Consider the following 25,530-nt stretch of genomic DNA (forward strand, 5'->3'; position numbering starts at 1 on the left):
TCCGCCTGGCACTAGTGTTTGACTTGTCCCCATTCAATAGTATAACACTATTTTAGAATGTTAAAAAATGCAGGGGACAAAAAACGTTTTCCGCCTGGCACTAGTGTTTGACTTTTCCCCATTCAATAGTATAACACTATTTTAGAATGTTAAAAAATGCAGGGGACAAAAAAACGTTTTCCGCCTGGCACTAGTGTTTGACTTTTCCCCATTTAATGGTGTAACATTATTTTAGAATGTTAAAAATATGCAGGGGACAAAAACTAAAATTTCCCCCCCCCGTTTTCCACCTGGCACTAGTGTTTGACTTTTCCCCATTCAATGGTGTAACATTATTTTAGAACGTTAAAAAAATGCAAGGGACAAAAACGAAAACTGTTTCCCCCCCCCGTTTGCCGCTTGGCACTAGTGTTTGACTTTTCCCCATTCAATGGTGTAACATTATTTTAGAATGTTAAAAAAATGCAGGGGACAAAAACTAAAATTGCCCCCCCACTAGTGTTTGACTTTTCTCCATTCAATGGTGTAACATTATTTTAGAACGTTAAAAAATGCAGGGGACAAAAACGAAAAATATTTCCCCCCCGGCACTAGTGTTTGACTTTTCCCCATTCAATGGTGTAACATTATTTTAGAACATTAAAAAAAATGCAGTGGACAAAAACGAAAACTGCCCCCTCCCCATTTTCCGCCTGGCACTAGTGTTTGACTTTTCCCCATTCAATGGTGTAACATTATTTTAGAACATTAAAAAAAATGCAGTGGGAAAAACGAAAACTGCCCCCCCCCCATTTTCTGCCTGGCACTAGTGTTTGACTTTTCCCCATTCAATGGTGTAACATTATTTTAGAACATTAAAAAAAATGCAGTGGGAAAAACGAAAACTGCCCCCCCCCCGTTTTCTGCCTGGCACTAGTGTTTGACTTTTCCCCATTCAATGGTGTAACATTATTTTAGAACATTAAAAAAAATGCAGTGGGAAAAACGAAAACTGCCCCCCCCCCCCCCCATTTTTCACCTGGCACTAGTGTTTGACTTTTCCCCATTCAATGGTGTAGCATTATTTTAGAACGTTAAAAAAAATGCAGTGGACAAAAACAAAAACTGCCCCCCCCCCCATTTTCCGCCTGGCACTAGTGTTTGACTTTTCCCCATTCAATGGTGTAACATTATTTTAGAACGTTAAAAAAATGCAGGGCACAAAAAGGAAAACTGTTTCTCTGCCTGCCTGCCCAGTCACGTAATATCTACGGCTTTTCACTCACACATGTGACTGGATAGGATAGGATAGGTCTTTATTGTCATTGCACAAGTACAACGAAACTATGTTTTCAGCACAATCCCGTTCAAGATTAAACAAACAGTGTACAGGGTTACAGAACAGGAACACTGATGGGTCGCCTCGTAAAAGATAAGAAAAAAGGTAAAACGCTGGGGAAGAAGATGAGTAAAAAAATACAATCTAGACTGGGCACCTAAGGGGGCCGAGTCTGGAGTGGGAAAAAACCTCCATGCAATGCACACAAACACGTTACATTTAATCACGACAACTCGCAACAGAGAGGCGGGGAGTTGGGGCCCTGGAGGTCGACTGCTGCTATGAAGCGCTCACCCCGAGGGGAAACAAGCGGTGGTGAAGGCGTGGGGTGTGTGTGTGTGTGTGTGTGTGTGTGTGTGTGTGTATGTGCCCATTGTCTTGGGTGTGATGATGTAATGTTCACAGACTGAGGCCGATCTGCATGCAAGCAAAAGTTCGACTCCAGGTGTCGTTGAGGAGGGAGGGAGGTCAAAAGCGTCCATCATTGGTGTCCTCGGAAGTGTTTTCAGAACAACTGTATGGCTGTTGACTGCAAGGCATACTTGGTCAACAGCCATACAGGTCACACTGAGGGTTGTCGTATAAACACCTTTAACACTGTTACAAATATGCGCCACACTGTGAACACACACCAAACAAGAATGACAAACACTTTTCGGGAGAACATCCGCACCGTAACACAACAGAACAAATACCGTATTTTTCGGAGTATAAGTCGCTCCCGAGTATAAGTCGCCCCGGCCGAAAATGCATAATAAAGAAGGAAAAAAACATATATAAGTCGCACTGGAGTATAAGTCGCATTTTTTGGGGAAATGTATTTGATAAAAGCCAACACCAAGAATAGACATTTGAAAGGCAATTTAAAATAAATAAATAGTGAACAACAGGCTGAATAAGTGTACGTTATATGAGGCATAAATAACCAACTGGTATGTTAACGTAACATATTATGGTAAGAGTCATTCAAATAACTATAACATATAGAACATGCTATACGTTTACCAAACAATCTGTCACTCCTAATCGCTAAATCCCATGAAATCTTATACGTCTAGTCTCTTATGTGAATGAGCTAAATAATATTTGATATTTTACGCTAATGTGTTAATAATTTCACACATAAGTCGCTCCTGAGTATAAGTCGCACCCCCGGCCAAACTATGAAAAAAACTGCGACTTAGTCCAAAAAATACAGTACCCAGAACCCCTTGCAGCACTAACTCTTCCGGGACGCTACAATATATACCACCGCTACCCCCTACAAAAACCCCGCCCTCCCCCCCAACCCCTCCCACCTCAACCTCCTCCTGCATGTCCCAAATTCCAAGCTGCTGTTTTGAGGCATGTTAAAAAAAATAATGCACTTTGTGACTTCAATAATAAATATGGCAGTGCCATGTTGGCACTTTTTTCCATAACTTGAGTTGATTTATTTTGGAAAACCTTGTTACATTGTTTAATGCATCCAGCGGGGCATCACAACAAAATTAGGCATAATGTGTTAATTCCACGACTGTATACATCGGTATCGGTTGATATGAGTTCAAAACCCGGCCGAGTCATACCAAAGACTATAAAAATGAGACTCATTACCTCCCTGCTTGGCACTCAGCATCAAGGGTTGGAATTGGGGGTTAAATCACCAAAAATGATTCCCGGGAGCGGCCACCGCTGCTGCTCACTGCTCCCCTCACCTCCCAGGGGAATCTCAGCAACAAGCTGTAATATCTTACTGAGATCATTTAGGACTAAAACCCTTAAAACACGAACATAAAATCTGCTTAGTGAGAAGAATTATCTTATCAGACAGAAAATAAGCAAATATCACCCTTATTTGAGATATTTAATCTTACTTAGATTTCAGTTTTTGCAGTGTGGTATGAAAAGGGGTAGGTAATGAAACAACTGGAAATATGTGATACATTACATTGTATCGTATGCATGTTCCGAATAAACTGAAACTGAACTGAATAGTTAGCACATCTGCCTCATGGTTAGCTTGTCAGTGTTTTTTTTTTGCGTGGGTTTTCCCCCGTACTAAAACAAGACTGTAGGCTTAAAATTCTTCACAGGTGTAAAGGTGAAAGCGTATAATTGACTGCTGACCGTGTCCACGCATGACTCAGTTTGGTATGATTCAGGTCAACATTTTTGCCAAAATGGTGCAGTTTTGCAGACATTGTTGTTAACTAAGCTAATAATATTTACATTATTTCTGATTTGGAATAAAATTGTTTTGGTCTGACTTTTGGGAAAAGATGACTAAAATGGACAGGTTTGTAGTCACAATCCATCAGATCTTTACAGCGGTTTGAGTGTTAACTAATTACACGCTTTAGTTATGGAATACATTTATGCTTCTTTCCAACCATGCATGAGACAGCGCCCGGACAGACTAATGAACAAGTTTTATTGGGTGTTATGACACCTGATAAGGAGCGTGTGGACAGGATCAAACACACGATGGTTTAATGTTCTACTTACACTATACATGCAATACACTGTCTTATCACTTTTCCATTAGTTAGACACACATAGATTTGTTATTAATATCCATGCAATCACATAAAACAAGGGTGTCAAACTCATTTTCATTGAGGACCAGAGGGCCGCATTTTTAAAGTAAAAATTTGGGTGGGGTCCGTGCCCGTGGGGCCCGACCTTGCGCTGTGGGGTCTCTGTTGGTGACTTGATGTGGTGGCGGCGCGGCCCCCATGTCTGGTCTGGATGCTGTGTCTCGATTGTTTAGGCGGTGGTGTGTTTGTGCGGGTTTGGGTGGTGGGGTCTTTTGGTGGTGGTGGGGGGGGGGGGGGGTTGGTGTCTCTTGTTTGCGTTTGGGCTGACTGGCGGGCTGGCGCCGGCTGGTCTCCGTGGTCCTGTTGGCGTGTGGTTGCCGGTCGCAGTTTTTTTTGATCGCTTTGATTTGATTGGCTGGTGCTGGCTGTCTGGGGGTATTGCAGCTACTGTTTTTGCTGCCGTTTGTTTGTGGTGTGGGCGCCCGTGGCTGCTGGGTCTGGTGCAGGGGTGTGGCTGATGGCAGCGCACGCGCGGTGGTTGTCGGGGCTGACGAACTGTGTGTATATATATATATATATATATATATATATATATATATGTGTGTGTACATATGTGTATGTATATGTATGTGTACATATGTGTATGTATGTGTATGTATATATGTGTGTATGTGTACATGTATATGTATGTATGTATATTTCTGGGGGTACGCTCTGGGCCTGCCTGTCAGGCGGGGGTCGACGCCTCAGGCTACTGCATCCGAACTGCGTGTCTGGAGCTCCTGGGTCCCGCCGTCCATCCCTTCCGGGTGCCCGTCTTGGTTGGGGCCTGCTGGGTCTAGTCCCCGCGTCTATTGTGGTAGCTATGTGCTGCAAGGTATTCCGAGGTGCTGCGAGTCAGCCAGTTGCTGGGGTAGCAACCTTGTGTGTCAGCATGTCTGTGATCTTTTAATTCTTTTTTTTTAAATGATTTATTTTTTTAATATATTTTATTAATATTATTTTTTGATTTTTCCCCTCCCTCAGGGGGAGAGTTCGGCGGGGCGGTTGCTGGTTGTTCCATCTCCATTGTTGGGGTCCCTGCAGGTGGGGTGGGTGGTTCCCGTGGCCCCGTACCGGGTGGTCCTGCGGCAGCCGATTTGGGTGGGGGCCGGGGGCTGGCCTCGCCTCGCTCTCCGGGGGTAGGCTCGTGGGAGCCCGGTTGCCGGTGGGGGCGGTCTTCCCGTCCATTTGCGGGGAGTCTCTGGGTCCCTCGGGCGGGGCGTCTCGCCTTTCTGCCCGTGTGGGGTCTGGCTGTCCCCTGCTTTTCTCGTGCCCTGTCCTCTGCCGGGTGCGTCTGTCTGCGGCCTGCTGCTGGCCCTTGTGGGCGGTGCGGGGGGCCGGGCTCTGGGGTTCCTGTCGCTGGCCGGCTTGGCTGCGTGGGGGCGGTGGTCCCTGGTTCCCTGGGCACCACGCCTACTGTTTGTGGGTTGGGCTCTCGGGGGTGATGGGGCCATGCTCTGGCTCCCACGCACTCTGGGAGTCGAATATATTGTACATACAAATTCATATATGCTCACATACATACATACAGTACATATTTACATACTTAAAGTTCGTACACCCACACGCACATTCAATATACAAACATACACATACTGTACATATACACTCACTGTACAAACACATACACCCATTCTGTACATATACATTCACTGTACAAACACATACTGTACATATACAAGTACATATGCATACTTACACTCATGCACAAAATCACGTTTCATCAAACATATATTAACGTTGTTGCCCTAGGGTAAACTGGGTATAACACATGGCACACGGACAAAGCTTAACCTATTGTTACTATAACAATCTACAAGGTTAATGTAGGTTGCTTCTCTTTCTCCCCCTCCATTTTTCTGCATTCTTTCGTATCTCAAGTTATCATTACGTATATATGTATTGTTGCATTTGAACAACTGTATTGTTGATAATAAAGGTAAAGTATTGGTATTGTTCTTTATCAATAGCCCTATTTCTATTGGTATTGATCCATTTGTAGTGTAATAATGCTCATTGTCATTTCTGTATTTTTTACTAACTGCTTATTTGCTATCACTTTTACCATCATATTTGTACATGTCATATTTGCTGATGTTGCTCTATTGTTGTTGTTGTTGTTGTCTCTCTGTCTAATCCCCCTCTTGTCCCCACAATTTCCCCCTCTGTCTTCTTTTTTTCTCTTTCTATCCCCTCCTGCTCCGGCCCGGCTGCATTAAATGATAATATAAATACATTTAATAAATTCTAATTCAAATAAGGCAACAAGAGAAGTATCCTACACTTCTCTTTTGTAAAGTAAATCTGAACAGCCGACATGGGCATCTACATCAACTATATGATTTGCCTGAGAAGCTGGACAGGACAAAAAAATAAAAAATAAATAGATAATGTAATAATTTCTTACTCAAGCATGAAAAAAAAATCATGATGCCGAGCGCATATCATTATGTCAAGATAATGACACTAGCATTTACTTAATTTAAGAATATTTTTCAACATATTGAGCAAAAAGGTCTTTTTTTTCTACCAAGAAAAGTGCACTTGTTATTAGTGAGAATATACTTATTTTAAGGTATTTTTGGGTTCATTGAGGTTAGCTAATTTTACTTGTTTTGGAAAGTCTTGACAAGCCAAATTTTCTTGTTCTATTGGCAGATAATTTTGCTTAGTTCAAATAAAATACCCCTAATTTTTTTTACACTGACTTTTTGCAGTGTATATATGTAATCTAAATATGAATATATAGATTATATCTATATATTCAAGCTTTTTGTTGAAGACAATTTCAAAAATTAAAAATCTTTTTTTTTTTCTCCTCCTGGCATACGTTTTGCCCCTTAACCCACCAGTGCCTCCATGGAAATGCCCCCCTCTACCTCAAATAACTACTCACCCCCAAATCCTCCACTCGACACCTCCGCTCCGGACAGGCTAACCACCTCCAACCTCCGAGGACAAAGCTACAAACGATGGGAGACCGGGCTTTTTGCTCCGCCGCTCCCAGTCTGTGGAACGCTCTCCCTGACCACCTGAGGGCACCACAGACTGTTGATGCTTTTAAAAAAAGGCTTAAAAAGCCTTTTTAAAAAAGCCTTTTTTAGATGTATGTACTAGTTTTAGCTATTTGGCTGTTCTAGTTTTTATTTGTATTTATTTATTATCTTTTTATTTTTATTTTTTAATACACTGTAGCACTTTGAGGTTGTTTACTCAATGTAAAGTGCTTTTTACCAGCTATTTATAAATAAAGGTGACAAGCAAATATTTAACGATTAGTTTTTTCCTCACAAAAATAGTTTTGCAATACAGTATACAATAATATAATTGGCATGATCAGATAATATTAAAGCTCAAAATATGATTTTTTTTTCTGTCCAAATTGAAAGAGCAGATGCATTTAGTAAAAATAAAAATAAAATAAAAAATAAAAAAGTATTTTATTGAATCCCATTACTATACATGCAATACAGTGTCTTATCACTTTTCCATTAGTTAGACACACAGATGTGTTATTAATATCCACGCAATCACATAAAACAAGGGTGTCAAAGTCATTTTCATTGAGGGCCACATTGCAGTAATGGCTGCTTTCAGAGGGCCGCATTTTTAAAATTGATTTACATTATGCATGCAGGTAATAACCTGGGATTAATCAAAATGCATGTGCATTTGATTATTAGATTTTTTTTAATGTATAACTTGCTTTACAATCATAAATAAAGGTGACAAGCAGATATTTGTTTGTTTTTTCCTCACAAAAATAGTTTAGCAATACAGTCTATAATAATATAATTGGCATGATCAGATAATATTCAAGTTTAAAATATGATTTTTTTCTGTCCAAATTAAAAGAACGAATGCATTTAGTAAAAAAAAATGTTTAAAAAGTATTTTATTGAATCCCATTACTATACATGAAATAGTGTCTTATCACTTTTCCATTAGTTAGACACACAGATTTGTTATTAATATCCATGCAATCACATAAAACAAGGGTGTCAAACTCATTTTCATTGAGGGCCACATCACAGTAATGGCAGCTTTCAGAGGGACGCTTTTTAAAAATTAATTCACATTATGTATGCAGGTAATAACCTGGGATTAATCGAAATGCAAATACATTTCATTATTTTACACACACACACACACACACACACACACACACACACACACACACACACACACACACACACACACACACACACACACACACACACACACACACACACACACACACACACACACACACACACACACACACACACACACACACACACACACACACACACACACACACACACACACACACACACACACACACACACACACACACACACACACACACACACACACACACACACACACACACACACACACACACACACACACACGCCAGTAAATTAGAATATTTTGAAAAACTTGATTTATTTCAGTAATTGCATTCAAAAGGTGTAACTTGTACATTATATTTATTCATTGCACACAGACTGATGCATTCAAATGTTTATTTCATTTAATTTTGATGATTTGAAGTGGCAACAAAGGAAAATCCAAAATTCCGTGTGTCACAAAATTAGAATATTACTTAAGGCTAATACAAAAAAGGGATTTTTAGAAATGTTGGCCAACTGAAAAGTATGAAAATGAAAAATATGAGCATGTACAATACTCAATACTTGGTTGGAGCTCCTTTTGCCTCAATTACTGCGTTAATGCGGCGTGGCATGGAGTCGATGAGTTTCTGGCACTGCTCAGGTGTTATGAGAGCCCAGGTTGCTCTGATAGTGGCCTTCAACTCTTCTGCGTTTTTGGGTCTGGCATTCTGCATCTTCCTTTTCACAATACCCCACAGATTTTCTATGGGGCTAAGGTCAGGGGAGTTGGCGGGCCAATTTAGAACAGAAATACCATGGTCCGTAAACCAGGCACGGGTAGATTTTGCGCTGTGTGCAGGCGCCAAGTCCTGTTGGAACTTGAAATCTCCATCTCCATAGAGCAGGTCAGCAGCAGGAAGCATGAAGTGCTCTAAAACTTGCTGGTAGACGGCTGCGTTGACCCTGGATCTCAGGAAACAGAGTGGACCGACACCAGCAGATGACATGGCACCCCAAACCATCACCCAACCATGCAAATTTTGCATTTCCTTTGGAAATCGAGGTCCCAGAGTCTGGAGGAAGACAGGAGAGGCACAGGATCCACGTTGCCTGAAGTCTAGTGTAAAGTTTCCACCATCAGTGATGGTTTGGGGTGCCATGTCATCTGCTGGTGTCGGTCCACTCTGTTTCCTGAGATCCAGGGTCAGTAATTGAGGCAAAAGGAGCTCCAACCAAGTATTGAGTATTGTACATGCTCATATTTTTCATTTTCATACTTTTCAGTTGGCCAACATTTCTAAAAATCCCTTTTTTGTATTAGTCTTAAGTAATATTCTAATTTTGTGACACACGGAATTTTGGATTTTCATTTGTTGCCACTTCAAATCATCAAAATTAAATGAAATAAACATTTGAATGCATCAGTCTGTGTGCAATGAATAAATATAATGTACAAGTTACACCTTTTGAATGCAATTACCAGTACTGAAATAAATCAAGTTTTTCAAAATATTCTAATTTACTGGCTTTTACCTGTGTGTGTGTATATATATATATATATATATATATATATATATATATAAATAAATAAATGTGACAAGCAGATATTTAACGAATAGTTTTTTCCTAACAAAAAGAGTTTTGCAATACAGTATATAATAATATAATTGGCATGATCAGATAATATTAAAGTTTAAAATATGATTTTTTTTTTGTCCAAATTAAAAGAACGAATGCATTTAGTAAAAAAAAAATTTAAAAAAATTGTATTTTATTGAATCCCATTACTATACATGCAATACAGTGTCTTATCACTTTTCCATTAGTTAGACACACATAGATTTGTTATTAATATCCATGCAATCACATAAAACAAGGGTGTCAAAATCATTTTCATTGAGGACCAGAGGGCCGCTTTTTTAAAATTAATTTACATTATGCATGCAGGTAATAACCTGGGATTAATCGAAATGCATATGCATTTGATTAGTTGTTTTTTGTATGTATAACTTGCTTTAAAATCAAAGAAAGGTGACAAGCAGATATTTAACGATTTGTTTTTTTCCCCTCACAAAAATAGTTTAGCAATACAGTATATAATATAATTGGCATGATCAGATAATATTCAAGTTTAAAATATGATTTTTTTCTGTCCAAATTAAAAGAACGAATGCATTTAGTAAAAAAACATTTTAAAAAGTATTTTATTGAACCCCATTTCCAGGCTTTCGCATGCCACATAGAATGATGTGGCGGGCCAGAACTTGGTGTTTTATTGCTAAATTCCTATTGTCCTTTAAAATGACTTAAACTGTGCTTTCTAAAAAAAAAACTAAAAAAAAAACATCTAATTGTGCACAAGCTGCATGGTCAATAAAAAAAGGCACCGACTTAAACAAGTTGAAAAACTTATTGGGGTGTTACCATTTAGTGGTCAATTGTACGGAATATGTACTGTACTGTGCAATCTACTAATACAAGTTTCAATCAATCAATCAATCAAGGCAATCTGACCGTGTACAGGTGGCGCCTGATCCCCCGGGTGTTGAGGGACGTGTCCTCGGTGGACCTGAGCGTGTCCGTGCTGGGACACCAGCTCACCATGCCGCTTTGTGTGGGAGCCACCGCCATGCAGAGGATGGCTCACCCCCATGGAGAGACAGCTACTGCAAGAGGTATGGACACAAACGGTAACATCCCAGAACTGGCTGGTCATCGTTTCCATGACTACCTCATATCAGAATCAATTAGTATAGGAGGGGGGGGGAATAGGACAAGTCTGGAGACGCTTTTCTCAAAGACGAAATAATGTAAGTTATTGGTCAGTACAGCACAGAAAAAGAGAGAGGACAAAGGAAGACGCCAAATTTAATTAGCTTAACTTCATGAATTATTGTGGCCATTGGGTGTGTAATTTTAAAGAAAATTACACACCCAATGGCCACAATAATTCATGAAGTTAAGCTAATTACACACATTAATTTAAATGATGCGGACACATTTGTTACTGAATACTTTCTAATACGCTTTATATGTATAATTAATCCGAAATTATAATTATCTGATACTTGCTCTCATTAATAAAATATTGTTCGATTAAAGACACTTTTGTTTTTAGTACAGGCTAATAAGATATTGCGTTTGAATTGAGAATTGATTTTCAATTCAAACGTCATCCCAAGAAGTGGAATCGATTTGAATGGTTGGTAAATAATAAAATAGGTACCGACCAATGTTCCGTTTGACTAAATTAATTTGCTCAAACTTTCCGAACATTACACACTACAAAATAATAAAAGTATGTATTAGGGATTAGTCCGATATATGCTTTAAAATATAATATCGGAAATTATCTGTATCTGTTTCAAAAAGTTAATTTTATGACTTTTTAAAACGCCGCTGTGTATGCGGACGTAGGGAGAAGTACAGAGCGCCAATAAACCTTGAAGGCACTGCCTTTGCGTGCCAGCCCAATCACATAATATCTACGGCTTTTCACACACACAAGTGAATGCAAGGCATATTTGGTCAACAGCCATACAGGTCACACTGAGGGTGGCCGTTTAAACAACTTTAACACTCTTACTAATAATGCGCCACACTGTGAACCCACACCAAACAAGAATGACAAACACATTTCGGGAGAACATCCACACCGTAACACAACATAAACACAACCTCAGCCCCCCTAACCCCGCCCACCTCAACCTCTTCATGCTCTCAGGGAGAACATGTCCCAAATTCCAAGCTGCTGTTTTGAGGCATGTTAAAAAAAATAATGCACTTTGACTTCAATAATAAATATGGCACTGCCATGTTGGCATTTTTTTTTTTTTTTTTAGAGATGTCCGATAATATCGGCCTTCCGATGTTTCTTTGTTATTAATATTCTGGTTCCTACATTATATATCAATATATATCAATACAGTCTGCAAGGGATACAGTCCGTAAGCACACATGATTGTGCGTGCTGCTGGTCCACTAATAGTACTAACCTTTAACACTTAATTTGACTCATTTTCATTCATTACTAGTTTCTATGTAACTGTTTTTATATTATTTTACTTTCTTTTTTATTCAAGAAAATGTTTTTAATTTATTTATCTTATTAATTTTTTTTTTAAATGTACCTTATCTTCACCATACCTGGTTGTCCAAATTAGGCATAATAATGTGTTAATTCCACGACTGTATGTATGTATGTATATATATATATATATATATATATATATATATATATATATATATATCTCGGTATCGGTTGATATCGGTCATTAAAGAGTTGGACAATATCGGAATATCGGCAAAAAGCCATTTTCGGACATCCCTAATTTTTTTCCATAACTTGAGTTGATTTATTTTGGAAAACCTTGTTACATTGTTTAATGCATCCAGCGGGGCATCACAACAAAATTAGACATAATGTTTTACTTCCACAACTGTATATATCGGTATCGGTTGATATCGGTATCGGTAATTAAGAGTTGGACAATATCAGAATATTGGATATCGGCAAAAAAGCCATTATCGGACATCTCTTGTAAGTATGATTCCTGCTGATATCGTATCGGTTCAAAATCCATATCGTCCAATAATCTAGGCACCAATATAGGTATCGTACCAGAAGTGAAAAAGTTTTATCAGGACACCACGAATATATGTGTCAAGTTAAGTTTTGTTTGTTTGTGCTCTCCTCTAACTTGAAAATAGAGATGTCCGATAATATCGGCCTGCCGATATTATCGCCCGATAAAGGCTTTAAAATGTAATATCAGAAAATATCGGTATCGTTTTTTTAAATTATCGGTATCGTTTTTTGTTTTGTTTTTTATTAAATCAACATAAAAAATACTTACAATTAGTGCACCAACCCAAAAAACCTCCCTCCCCCATTCACACAAAAGGGTTGTTTCTTTCTGTTATTAATATTCTGGTTCCTACATTATATATCAATATATATCAATACAGTCTGCAAGGGATACAGTCCGTAAGCACACATGATTGTGCGTGCTGCTGGTCCACTAATAGTACTAACCTTTAACAGTTCATTTTACTCATTTTCATTAATTACTAGTTTCAATGTAACTGTTTTTATATTGTTTTACTTTCTTTTTTATTCAAGAAAATATTTTTAATTTATTTATCTTATTTTATTAATTTTAAAAAAAAGGATTAGGCATAATAATGTGTTAATTCCAGGACTGTATATATCGGTATCGGTAATTAAAGAGTTGGACAATATCGGAATATCGGATATCGGCAAAAAGCCATTAGCGGACATCCCTACTTGAAAAGGGTTTTGACTTTTTGACCAGGGGTTACACTGGGACTTCACTCTTTGTTTGAATCCAATGATGAGACAAATCTCTCTTTCTCCTTTTATTTTGGACTTGATTGTCTCTTTTTTTCATTAATTAATTGTAAAGTGAAAAATAGGGATGTCCGATAATGGCTTTTTGCCGAAATCCGATATTGTCCAACTCTTTAATTACCGATACCAACCAATATATGCAGTCGTGGAATTAACACATTATTATGCCTAATTTGGACAACCAGGTATGGTGAAGATAAGGTACTTTTAAAAAAAATAATTACAAAATAAAATAAGATAAATAAATTAAAAACATTTTCTTGAATAAAAAAAGAAAGTAAAACAATATAAAAACAATAAACCATTTTTTAAAGTAAAAGTGTTTTTTCAAAAGTACATATAGTGACCCTTAACAGTAGTGATGGGTCCGGCAACACCGATGCATCGGCGCATGCGTCGAGCTCATAGAGCAAAACCCTGTGTCGGTACGCGTACCGCTTTTAGAAAGTCATGTGACCGATCATGAGCTGTTTGGGTCACGTGACCGATACGCAAACTGTGTCGCACTGACGCCTGCGCGCCAAACTGTATTTTTATAAGGAAGCGCATCTGTCAACGAGATGCTGCTGCCAACAGAATCGTCGCACTTCTGTCGTTGGTCATTTCTAATTTATCGTCGTCGGAGATCATGGAACAGCCTCAGGTTAAAAGAAAGATTTCCGCCGTGTGGGAATATTTTGATCATATATCGGAAAAAAATTTATTTGTGTTAATTTCCTTGTCGTTTCATCCTCTTCTCTCAAAGTTTCCACTTGATCTATTAGAATTCAAAATTTCTTCAAAATGATTCTTAGTTTACTATTCATATTTTCTGCAGGTTAAATGTCTCATTTGTACGACAGAATTGTCGTACATTAACAAATCCACCTCCTCAATGCTGTCAGCCGGAGAAATAATAACTAAGAGAAATAGTCTAAAATTTAATACGTTGGAAAAACAGTTTTTTTTTTAATAAAAATGTGTATAAAAAACAAAAAAATACATTCCCAGTCCACAAGCATCCTCATTCACAACACGTTATCTTAGATTTCCATGTTATGATACATGTTCACATTATTTATTGACTGTATCTAAAAAAGATAAAAAATCTATTTTTTATTTAAATGAAAATATGAAATAATTAGGGATGTCCGATAATGGCTTTTTGCCAATATTCCGATATTGCCCAACTCTTTAATTACCGATACCAACCAATATATACAGTCGTGGAATTAACACATTATTATGCCTAATTTGGACAACCAGGTATGGTGAAGATGAGGTACTTTTTTTTAAAAATTAATAAAATAAAATAAGTTAAATAAATTAAAAATATTTTCTTGAATAAAAAATAAAAAATAAAAAAAAATAAAAAATAAAAAAAGAGTTAAACGATATAAAAACAGTTACATAGAAACTAGTAATTAATGAAAATTAGTAAAATTGTCACGACTAGGACTGTGGCGTGGTTTGTTCTCCCAAAGTGCAAAAGATTTGGACCATACGTGGCGTGAAGGGGAGTACATGATTTATTTAAACACTATAACTACAAAAAAAAAAGGATCAAACAAAAGGCGCGCACAGGGGCGGAAGTACAAAACTTGACTATAAACACAAAACTTGCACAAAGGCAGAAACTATGAACAATTAAACAAAACTTGCAAACTATGGCATGAATAAAGAAAACTTACTTGGACGAGAAACCGGCATGAAAAAAGAGCAGCAAGGGTCTTAAGGGTGTGTGGAGAGTGTGCAGAAGCATAAATGTGGGATGTCGTCAGAACGACAAACTGAAAACAATGAACTTAAATACTATAGACATGATTAGTGAAAGCAGGTGCGTGACTCAAAACGTGAAACAGGTGCGTGACGTGACAGGTGAAAACTAATGGTTGCTATGGTGACAAAACAAAAGTGCACAAAAAGTCCAAAAACAAAACCGAACATGACTAAAACAAAAACATGATCACACAGACATGACAAAATGTAACTGTTAAAGGTTAGTACTATTAGTGGACCAGCAGCACGCACAATCATGTGTGCTTACGGACTGTATCCCTTGCAGACTGTATTGATATATATTGATATATAATGTAGGAACCAGAATATTAATAACAGAAAGAAACAACCCTTTTGTGTGAATGAGTGTGAATGGGGGGAGGGAGGTTTTTTGGGTTGGTGCACTAATTGTAAGTGTATCTTGTGTTTTTTATGTTGACTTAAAAAACAAACAAAAAAAAAAAAAACGATACCGATAATAAAAAAAACGATACCGATAATTTCCAGTATTACATTTTAATGCATTTATCTCTAGAAATAATCCTAAATGAAATACAATGACTTAGTTTATATTATTGTATATACTAGGTCATAAAATCAGTGTCAGTTGAGTCGGTCCATAGGTTGCCTGTAGGGATTTTTAATGTCCAGCAGATGTCAGTATTTAGTGACACAGTATCGACACAGTATCAATACAGTTTTGCAATGTGTCGAAACACTTCATGACTAGTGATGGGTCCGGCAACACCGATGCATCGGCGCATGCGTCGAGCTCATAGAGCAAAACTCTGCGTCGGTGCGCGTACCGCTTTTAGAAAGTCACGTGACCGACCATGAGCTGTTTTGGTAACGTGACCGATACGCGAACTGTGTCGCACTGACGCCTCCTCTGTGCCCTGTGAGCGTGTCTTTTCTACAGCCGGTGAAATAATAACTAAGAAGAGAAATCGTCTAAAATGTAATACGTCGGGAAAACTTTTTTTTTTTTTTAAATGTGTAAAAAATAAAATTAAAAAAATTCCCAGTCCACAATCATCCACAACACGTTCTCTTAGATTTCCATGTAATGATACATGTTCACATTATTTATTGACTGTATCTAAAAAAGATAAAAATATATTTTTATTTAAATGAAGATATGAAATAATCCTAAATGAAATACAATCACTTGGTTTATATTATTGTATATACTAGGGCAGGGGTCACCAACGCGGTGCCCGCGGTCACCCGTAAGGACCAGATCAGTCGCCCGCTGTACTGTTCTAAAAATAGCTCAAAGAGCAGCACTTACCAGTGAGCTGCCTCTATTTTTTAAATTTTATTTATTTACTAGCAAGCTGGTCTCGCTTTGCTCGACATTTTTAATTCTAAAAGAGACAAAACTCAAATAGAATTTGAAAATCCAAGAAAATATTTTAAAGACTTGGTCTTCACTTGGAATAAGCGGTAGAAAATGAATGGATGGTCTTCACTTGTTTAAATAAATTCATTTATTTTTGACTTTGCTTCTTATTACTTTTAGAAATACAATTTTAGAGAAAAAATACAACCTTAAAAATTATTTTAGGATTTTGAAACAAATATACCTTTTTACCTTTTAAATTTCTTCCTCTTCTTTCCTGACAATTTAAATCAATGTTCAAGTAAATTTATTTATTTTTTATTGTAAAGAATACATATTTTAGCTTCTGTTTTTTCGACGAAGAATATTTGTGAAATATTTCTTCAAACTTGCTATGATTAAAATTAAAAAAAAAAATTCTGGCAAATCTGGAAAATCTGTAGAATCAAATTTAAATCTTATTTCAAAGTATTTTGAATTTCTTTTAAAATTTTTGTTCTGGAAAATCTAGAAGAAATACTGATTTGTCTTTGTTAGAAATATAGCTTGGTCCAATTTGTTAAATATTCTAACAAAGTGCAGATTGGATTTTAACCAATTTAAAACATGTCATCAAAATTCTAAAATGTATCTTAATCAGGAAAAATTACTAATGATGTTCCATAAATTCTTTTTTAAATTTTTTCAAAAAGATTCAAATAAGCTAGTTTTTTTCTTCTTTTTGTCGGTTGAATTTTGAATTATAAAGAGTCGAAATTGAAGATAAACTATGTTTCAAAATATTATTTTAAATTTTTTCTTGTTTTCTCCTCTTTTAAACTGTTCAATTAAGGTTTTTTTTTCATCATTTATTCTCTACAAAAAAACCTTCCGTAAAAGGAAAAAAAAATGTACGACGGAATGACAGACAGAAATACCCATTTTTTTTATATATATACACATTTATTTATTTAGCTATTTTTGTTTAAATCACACTTACGTGTAACTTACAAATGACAATATATTTATTTATTTAAGTGTGTATCAAACTGGTAGCCCTTCGCATTAATCAGTACCCAAGAAGTAGTTTTTGGTTTCAAAAAGGTTGGTGACCCCTGTACTAGGGCATAAAATCAGTGTCAGTTGAGTCGGTCCATAGGTTGCCTGTAGGGATTTTTAATGTCCAGCAGATGTCAGTATTTAGTGACACAGTATCGACACAGTATCAATACAGTTTTGCAATGTGTCGAAACGCTTTATGACGCCTCATCAACCCATCACTATTCATGACACCTCATCAACCCATCACTACTTAACAGCTTGGATTAGGCATTTAAACATTTAGCAACCCCTTGGCAATTAAAATAAATTCAGCATATCAAATCAAAACATTAAAATAATATAAGTCATCTCACCGGCAGCCACCCTGGTCTCTGTATTTAGCAACTTCTCCTCGAGCAGTGTTTGTTGGCCTGAAGTGTGAGCTGGGGCTGCAGACTTAAAAGGAGTGGATATGATTGCTTCAGGTGAGAGCCTTGATGGTCTTCAGCTGTTGGGAAATGTTGTCTGTAATTCCAGTTCTGTCCTCTGGGGGGAAATGGGAGCCAAACTCACAATTGGACATGAGGCCCTTCTGTTTGGGTGAAGGCTTTGGCCTTGTGTAGAGTTGGCCAAAACAATATGTGATCATAAAACCTTTACAAAACAGCTTACAAAAGCTCCATTTGGCTGCTGCTGACGTAAACAGTAAGGGTCGGCAACCCAAAATGTTCAAAGAGCCATATTGGACCAAATATACAAAAAACAAATCTGTCTGGAGCCGCAAAAAATTAAAAGCCATATTACATACAGATAGTGTGTCATGAGATATAAATTGAATTAAGAGGACTTAAAGGAAACTAAATGAGCTCAAATATAGCTACAAATGAGGCACAATGATGCAATATGTACATATAGCTAGCCTAAATAGCATGTTAGCATCGATTAGCTTGCAGTCATGCAGTGACCAAATATGTCTGATTAGCACTCCACACAAGTCAATAACATCAACAAAACTCACCTTTGTGCATTCACGCACAACATTAAAAGTTTGGTGGACAAATTGAGACAGAAAAACAAGTGGCATAAAACACGTCCTAGAAAGTCGGAGAAAGTTATATAAGTAAGCAAACTACGGTGAGTTCAAGGACCGCCAAAATTAGTAGGACAAAACGGCGCTCGCCAAATACTCGAATCAGTGAAGCATGTTTAATAGGGATGTCCGATAATGGCTTTTTGCCGATATCCAATATTCCGGTATTGTCCAACTCTTTAATTACCGATACCGATATCAACCGGTATATACAGTCACATTATTATGCCTAATTTGGACAACCAGGTATGGTGAAGAAAAGGTACTTTAAAAAATAATAATAATAAAATAAAATAAGAGAAAAAAAATTAAAAACATTTTCTTGAATAAAAAAGAAAGTAAAACAATATAAAAACAGTTACATAGAAACTAGTAATTAATGAAAATGAGTCAAATTAACTGTTAAAGGTTAGTACTATTAGTGGACCAGCAGCACGCACAATCATGTGTGCTTACGGACTGTATCCCTTGCAGACTGTATTGATATATATTGATATATAATGTAGGAACCACAATATTAATAACAGAAAGAAACAACCCTTTTGTGTGAATGAGTGTAAATGGGGGAGGAAGGTTTTTTGGGTTGGTGCACTAATTGTAAGTGTATCTTGTGTTTCTTATGTTGATTTAATAAAAAAAAAAAAAAAAAAAAACGAAACCGATAATAAAAAAAACCGATACCGGTAATTTCCGATATTACATTTTAACGCATTTATCGAACATCTCTAATGTTTAATATAAACAGTGTGCTTTATAACAATTAGTGGAGGTTTGTGTCATGTTTGTCCTCCTACAGAAAATATATTAAAACCAAAAAATTATTTTTTTGCCCCCTCATCTTTTTCCATTTTTCATACATTTTTGAAAAAGCTCCAGAGAGCCACTAGGGCGGCGCTAAAGAGCCGCGGGTTGCCAACCCCCGACCTAGACCTACAATTAGAGATGTCCGATAATGGCTTTTTTGCCGATATCCGATATTCCGATATTGTCCAACTCTTTAATAACCGATACCGATATCAACAGATACCGATATCAACCGATATATACAGTCGTGGAATTAACACATTATTATGCCTAATTTGGACAACCAGGTATGGTGAAGATAAGGTACTTTAAAAAATATATATATAATAATAATAAGATAAATAAATTAAAAACATTTTCTTGAATACAAAAGAAAGTAAAACAATATAAAAACAGTTACATAGAAACTAGTAATGAATGAAAATGAGTCACATTAACTGTTAAAGAGGTTTTTTGGGTTGGTGCTCTAATTGTAAGTGTATCTTGTGTTTTTTATGTTGATTTAATAAAAAAAATAATTTAAAAAAATCGATACCGATGATAAAAAAAACAATACCGATAATTTCCGATTTTACATTTTAGCGCATTTATCGGACGATATTATCGGACATCTCTAATGTTTAATATAAACAGTGTGCTTTATAACAATTAGGGAGGTTTGTGTCATGTTTGTCCTCCTACAGAAAATATATTAAAACCAAAAATAATTTTTTCTTCCTCATCTTTTTCCATTTTTCATACATTTTTGAAAAAGCTCCAGAGAGCCACTAGGGTGGCGCTAAAGAGCCGCATGCGGCTCTAGAGCCGCGGTTGCCAACCCCCGACCTAGACCTACAATTAGAGATGTCCGATAATGGCTTTTTTGCCGATATTCCGATATTGTCCAACTCTTAATTACCGATGCCGATATATACAGTTGTGCAATTAACACATTATTATGCTTAATTTTGTTGTGATGCCCCGCTGGATGCATTAAACAATGTAACAAGGTTTTCCAAAATAAATCAACTCAAGTTATGGAAAAAAATGCCAACATGGCACTGCCATATTTATTATTGAAGTCACAAAATGCATGATTTTTTTTAACATGCCTCAAAACAGCAGCTTGGAATTTGGGACATGCTCTCCCTGAGAGAGCATTAGGAGGTTGAGGTGGGCGGGGTTTGGAGGGGGGCGGGGTTGAAGTTAGCGGGGGGGGGTGTATATTGTAGCGTCCCGGAAGAGTTAGTGCTGCAAGGGGTTCTGGGTATTTGTTCTGTTGTGTTTATGTTGTGTTACGGTGCGGATGTTCTCCCGAAATGTTGTTTTGTCATTCTTGTTTGATGTGGGTTCACAGTGTGGCGTGTATTTGTAACAGTGTTACAGTTGTTTATACGGCCACCCTCAGTGTGACCTGTATGGCTGTTGACCAAGGATGCCTTGCATTCACTTGTGTGTGTAAAAAGACAGTAGATGTTATGTAACTGGGCCGGCACGCAAAGGCAGTGCCTTCAAGGTTTATTGGCGCTCTGTACTTCTCCCTACGTCCGTGTACACAGCGGCGTTTTAAAAAGTCATACATTTGACTTTTTGAAACCGATACCGATAATTTTGAAACCGATACCGATAATTTCCGATATTACATTTTAAAGCATTTATCGGTTGATATTATCGGACATCCCTACCTACAATCCAATGTGACAGTTTGTAGCGATCATAAACATGATGGGAAGGAGACAAACAGCTCCAAAATCATCGTGAAAGGTCTCCAGAGTGTTGCCTGACGACGTGGCTGCTAGTAATGATGTCAGCAGTTACCATGGTGACAACGTGAGTCACATTGCTACGCAGCATGCCAAGCACTGGGCACGGGGATGATGGTGAGCTCGTGGGCCACCTCCACTATAGAGGAAGTGATGTCAGCGATGACGACCTCCCCTGGGGCCGGGGGCGTCCTGTGGCTGCAGCTCTACATCTACAAGGACCGGCAGCTCACGCTCTCCCTGGTCCGCCGGGCGGAGGAGGCGGGCTATAAGGCCATCTTTGTTACCGTGGATACGCCGTACTTGGGGAGGAGACTGGATGACATGCGGAACTGCTTTAAACTGCCCTCGCATCTGAGGTGAGACTTCAGAATGGCCAACTATTGCAAGGAGATTCCATACTCGAAATGTGTGTGTGTGTGTTTCCAGATTGTCCAACTTCTCCACAGACTCCTTGTCTTTCTCTGAGGGCGACTATGGTAGTGACAGTGGGTTGGCGGTGTACGTGGCAAAAGCAATAGATCCCACTCTCTGCTGGGATGACATTAACTGGCTGAAGAAACACACACGCCTGCCTGTGATTGTGAAAGGGATCGTCACTGGTACACACTCGCAATGAAGATGGATGTATAGGATGTGTGTGTTCATTGTATGTGTGTGTTAAGGGGAAGATGCCGCGCTAGCAGTGAAGCATGGCGTCGATGGCATCTTGGTGTCCAACCATGGTGCACGGCAACTGGATGGGGTTTCGGCCACGGTGCGTGTGTGTGTGTGTGTGTGTGTGTGTGTTTTGTTCCGTTAACAATCTTGTTAATACCTATGTTGGTATCAGGTGATTTCTCCTACCCTATCAACATAGAAAGAGTATAACAATAATGTTAATGTAATGATGTTTATGTTCATATATATATATATATATATATATATATATATATATATTAGGGATGTCCGATAATGGCTTTTTGCCGATATCCGATATTGTCCAACTCTTTAATTACCGATACCGATATCAACCGATACCGATATATACAGTCACATTATTATGCCTAATTTGGACAACCAGGTATGGTGAAGATAAGGTACTTTTAAAAAAAATTAATAAAATAAAATAAGATAAATAAATTAAAAACATTTTCTTGAATAGAAAAGAAAGTAACACAATATAAAAACAGTTACATAGAAACTAGTAATTAATGAAAATGAGTCAAATGAACTGTTAAAGGTTAGTACTATTAGTGGACCAGCAGCACGCACAATCATGTGTGCTTACGGACTGTATCCCTTGCAGACTGTATTGATATATATTGATATATAATGTAGGAACCAGAATATTAATAACAGAAAAAAACAACCCTTTTGTGTGAATGAGTGTAAATGGGGGAGGAAGGTTTTTTGGGTTGGTGCACTAATTGTAAGTGTATCATGTGTTTTTTTATGTTGATTTAATTTAAAAAATAAAATAAAACAACAAAAACGATACCGATAATTAAAAAAAACGATACCAATAATTTCCGATATTACATTTTAACGCATTTATCGGCTGATAATATCGGCAGGCTGATATTATCGGACATCTCTAATATATATATATATATATATATATATATATATATATATATATATATATATATATATATATATATATATATATATATATATATATATATATATATATATATATATATATATATATATATATATATATATATATATATATATATATATGTTGGGCTTCACGGTGGCAGAGGGGTTAGTGCATCTGCCTCACAATACGAAGGTCCTGAGTAGTCTTGGGTTCAATCCCGGGCTCGGGATCTTTCTGTGTGGAGTTTGCATGTTCTCCCCGTGACTGCGTGGGTTCCCTCCGGGTACTCCGGCTTCCTCCCACTTCCAAAGACATGCACCTGGGGATAAGTTGATTGGCAACACTAAATTGGCCCTAGTGTGTGAATGTGAGTGTGAATGTTGTCTGTCTATCTGTGTTGGCCCTGCGATGAGGTGGCGACTTTTCCAGGGTGTACCCCGCCTTCCGCCCGATTGTAGCTGAGATAGGTTCCAGCGCCCCCCGCGACCCCAAAGGGAATAAGCGGTAGAAAATGGATGGATGGATGTATATATGTTGTAACGTGCAATTATGCATTATACATATGTATATCAAATGTAGGGGTTACAAATTACAAAAATGTACATTAAGAAAGTATTGAGTTACATATGACACATAGATTAATAAGTATACAGTAGATCCTCGCTATAAGCAAAGGGTTACATTCCAAGAATAGTGAAAAAATAAAAAGAAAAAAGAAAAGAAAAAAAGAAAAAGTAGGTTTAAAAAAAAAAAGTAAAAGTGACTTGTAATTACTGGATTAGATTTAGCAGCCATGACATTATGGTCTTTACAAGTGTATGTAAACTTTTGATCGTGACTGTATATACAAATATATATATATATATATATACACACACACACATATACATACATACATATATATATATATATATACACACACACATATACATACATACATATATATATATATACACACACACATATACATACATACATATATATATATATACACATACATACATATATATATATGTATATATATATACACATACATATATACATACATACATATATATATATATATACATATATACACATATATACATACATATTATATATACATACATACATATATACACATACACACATACATATATACAGGTATATATGTATATACACACATATACATTATATACATACATTATGTATATATATATATATATATATATATAACCATTTTAATTTTCCTGAGGGAACTCTCCTGATGGAATCAATAAAGTACTATGCATCTATATATATATATATATATATATATATATATATATATATATATATATATATATATATATATATATATATATCTTCTTCCGATTATCCAAATTCGGGTCGCGGGGGCAGCAGCCTAAGCAGAGAAGCTCAAACTTGCCTCACCCCAGCTACTTCGTCCAGCTCTTCCCGAGGGATCCCGAGGCGTTCCCAGGTTAGCTGGGAGACTGGATCTTCCCCGTGGTCTCCTACCGGTCAGACGCGCCCTAAACACCTCCCCAGGGAGGCGTTCGGGGGGCATTCTGACCAGATGCCTGAACCACCTCATCTGGCTCCTTTTGATGTAGAGCAGTGTATACACACAAAACACTTGTAAAATCAACTTCATTTGTACTTTCCTCGACCCAAAACAGCACAATTTTTACATGTGACATGTCTTTTAAGAAGAAAAACAAACTTTTTGAGAATAAATATTGTATAAAAACAATACAATAGATTGTACTACAAACAACCACAGTAGTTTTATCTCAAAACACTCTTATTTGGGGCACACTTAAATTGAGGTACCACAGTGTACGAAAAAAACACCTACTTACCTATTATTGCCCTTTATTGTCCTCAATGCTGCTTATTTACTTGTACTGCTAATAACCTTTGCCAATGTGCGTGTAGCTGGATGTGTTGGAAGAGGTCGTGGAAGCAGTGCAAGGACGCTGCGACATCTACCTGGATGGCGGAGTGAGGCGAGGGACAGATGTCATAAAAGCGCTCGCTTTGGGAGCAAAGGCGGTTTTCATCGGCCGCCCAGTGCTGTGGGGCCTCGCCTGTGAGGTAAGGAAAGAATAACTAAATAAGATATCCACAATCTATACTCTACTATACGGACAGGCTAACCACCTCCAACCTCCGAGGACAAAGCTTTCTGCTCTGCCGCTCCCAGTCTGTGGAACGCTCTCCCTGACCACCTGAGGGCACCACAGACTGTGGATGCTTTTAAAAAAGGCTTAAAAACCCTTCTTTAAAAAAAAAAAAAACATTTTTTTAGATATATGCATACTAGTTTTAGCTATTTGGCTGTTCTAGTTTTTATTTGTATTTATTTTTTATTATCTTTTTATTTTTTTTAATACACTGTAGCACTTTGAGGTTGTTTACTCAATGTAGAGTGCTTTTACAAATAAAATCTACTATTATTATTATTATTATTACTATCAACGCTCTTATTATTTCACCATTAGAAAATGGTAATATAGAACTATCAGTAAGTACTCAGACATGAAGAAAAGGTAGGATTAAATAAGATCTGCTTCTTCCTATTCCTTTTTGGATGATGAATTATGTTCATGTCAACGTTTGAAATAAACTAACCATTAGGAGAAAAGTGTATCAGTGCTCGCCACAGTGTTGTGCATATAGGCTCAAATATATACAGTATGCACAGTGTTGGGACTACAACTAACTACGTTACTTTGTAACGCGTTACTGTAACGCCGTTACTTTCAGCGGTAAATAGTAATCTAACGCGTTATTTTTTTATATTCAGTAACTCAGTTACCGTTACTACATGACGCGTTACTGCGTTACTTTACGTTAT

At 37.2% G+C, this 25,530-nt stretch overlaps 1 protein-coding gene across 1 annotated transcript in view; it reads left to right on the forward strand.

Moving 5' to 3' along the window:
* hao1 (hydroxyacid oxidase (glycolate oxidase) 1) overlaps positions 1-25,530 on the forward strand; it is a 29,823-nt gene that overhangs the window by 384 nt on the left and 3,909 nt on the right. The window contains exons 2-6 of the mRNA XM_061973748.2: positions 10,500-10,651; positions 21,192-21,462; positions 21,533-21,705; positions 21,769-21,860; positions 24,609-24,767. Of these exons, the coding sequence (XP_061829732.1) occupies positions 10,500-10,651; positions 21,192-21,462; positions 21,533-21,705; positions 21,769-21,860; positions 24,609-24,767 (847 nt within the window). The remainder of the gene's footprint in view (positions 1-10,499; positions 10,652-21,191; positions 21,463-21,532; positions 21,706-21,768; positions 21,861-24,608; positions 24,768-25,530) is intronic.

The sequence above is a fragment of the Nerophis lumbriciformis genome, linkage group LG22 (genome assembly GCF_033978685.3).
Source record: "Nerophis lumbriciformis linkage group LG22, RoL_Nlum_v2.1, whole genome shotgun sequence".
In the NCBI taxonomy this organism is placed as follows: domain Eukaryota; kingdom Metazoa; phylum Chordata; class Actinopteri; order Syngnathiformes; family Syngnathidae; genus Nerophis; species Nerophis lumbriciformis.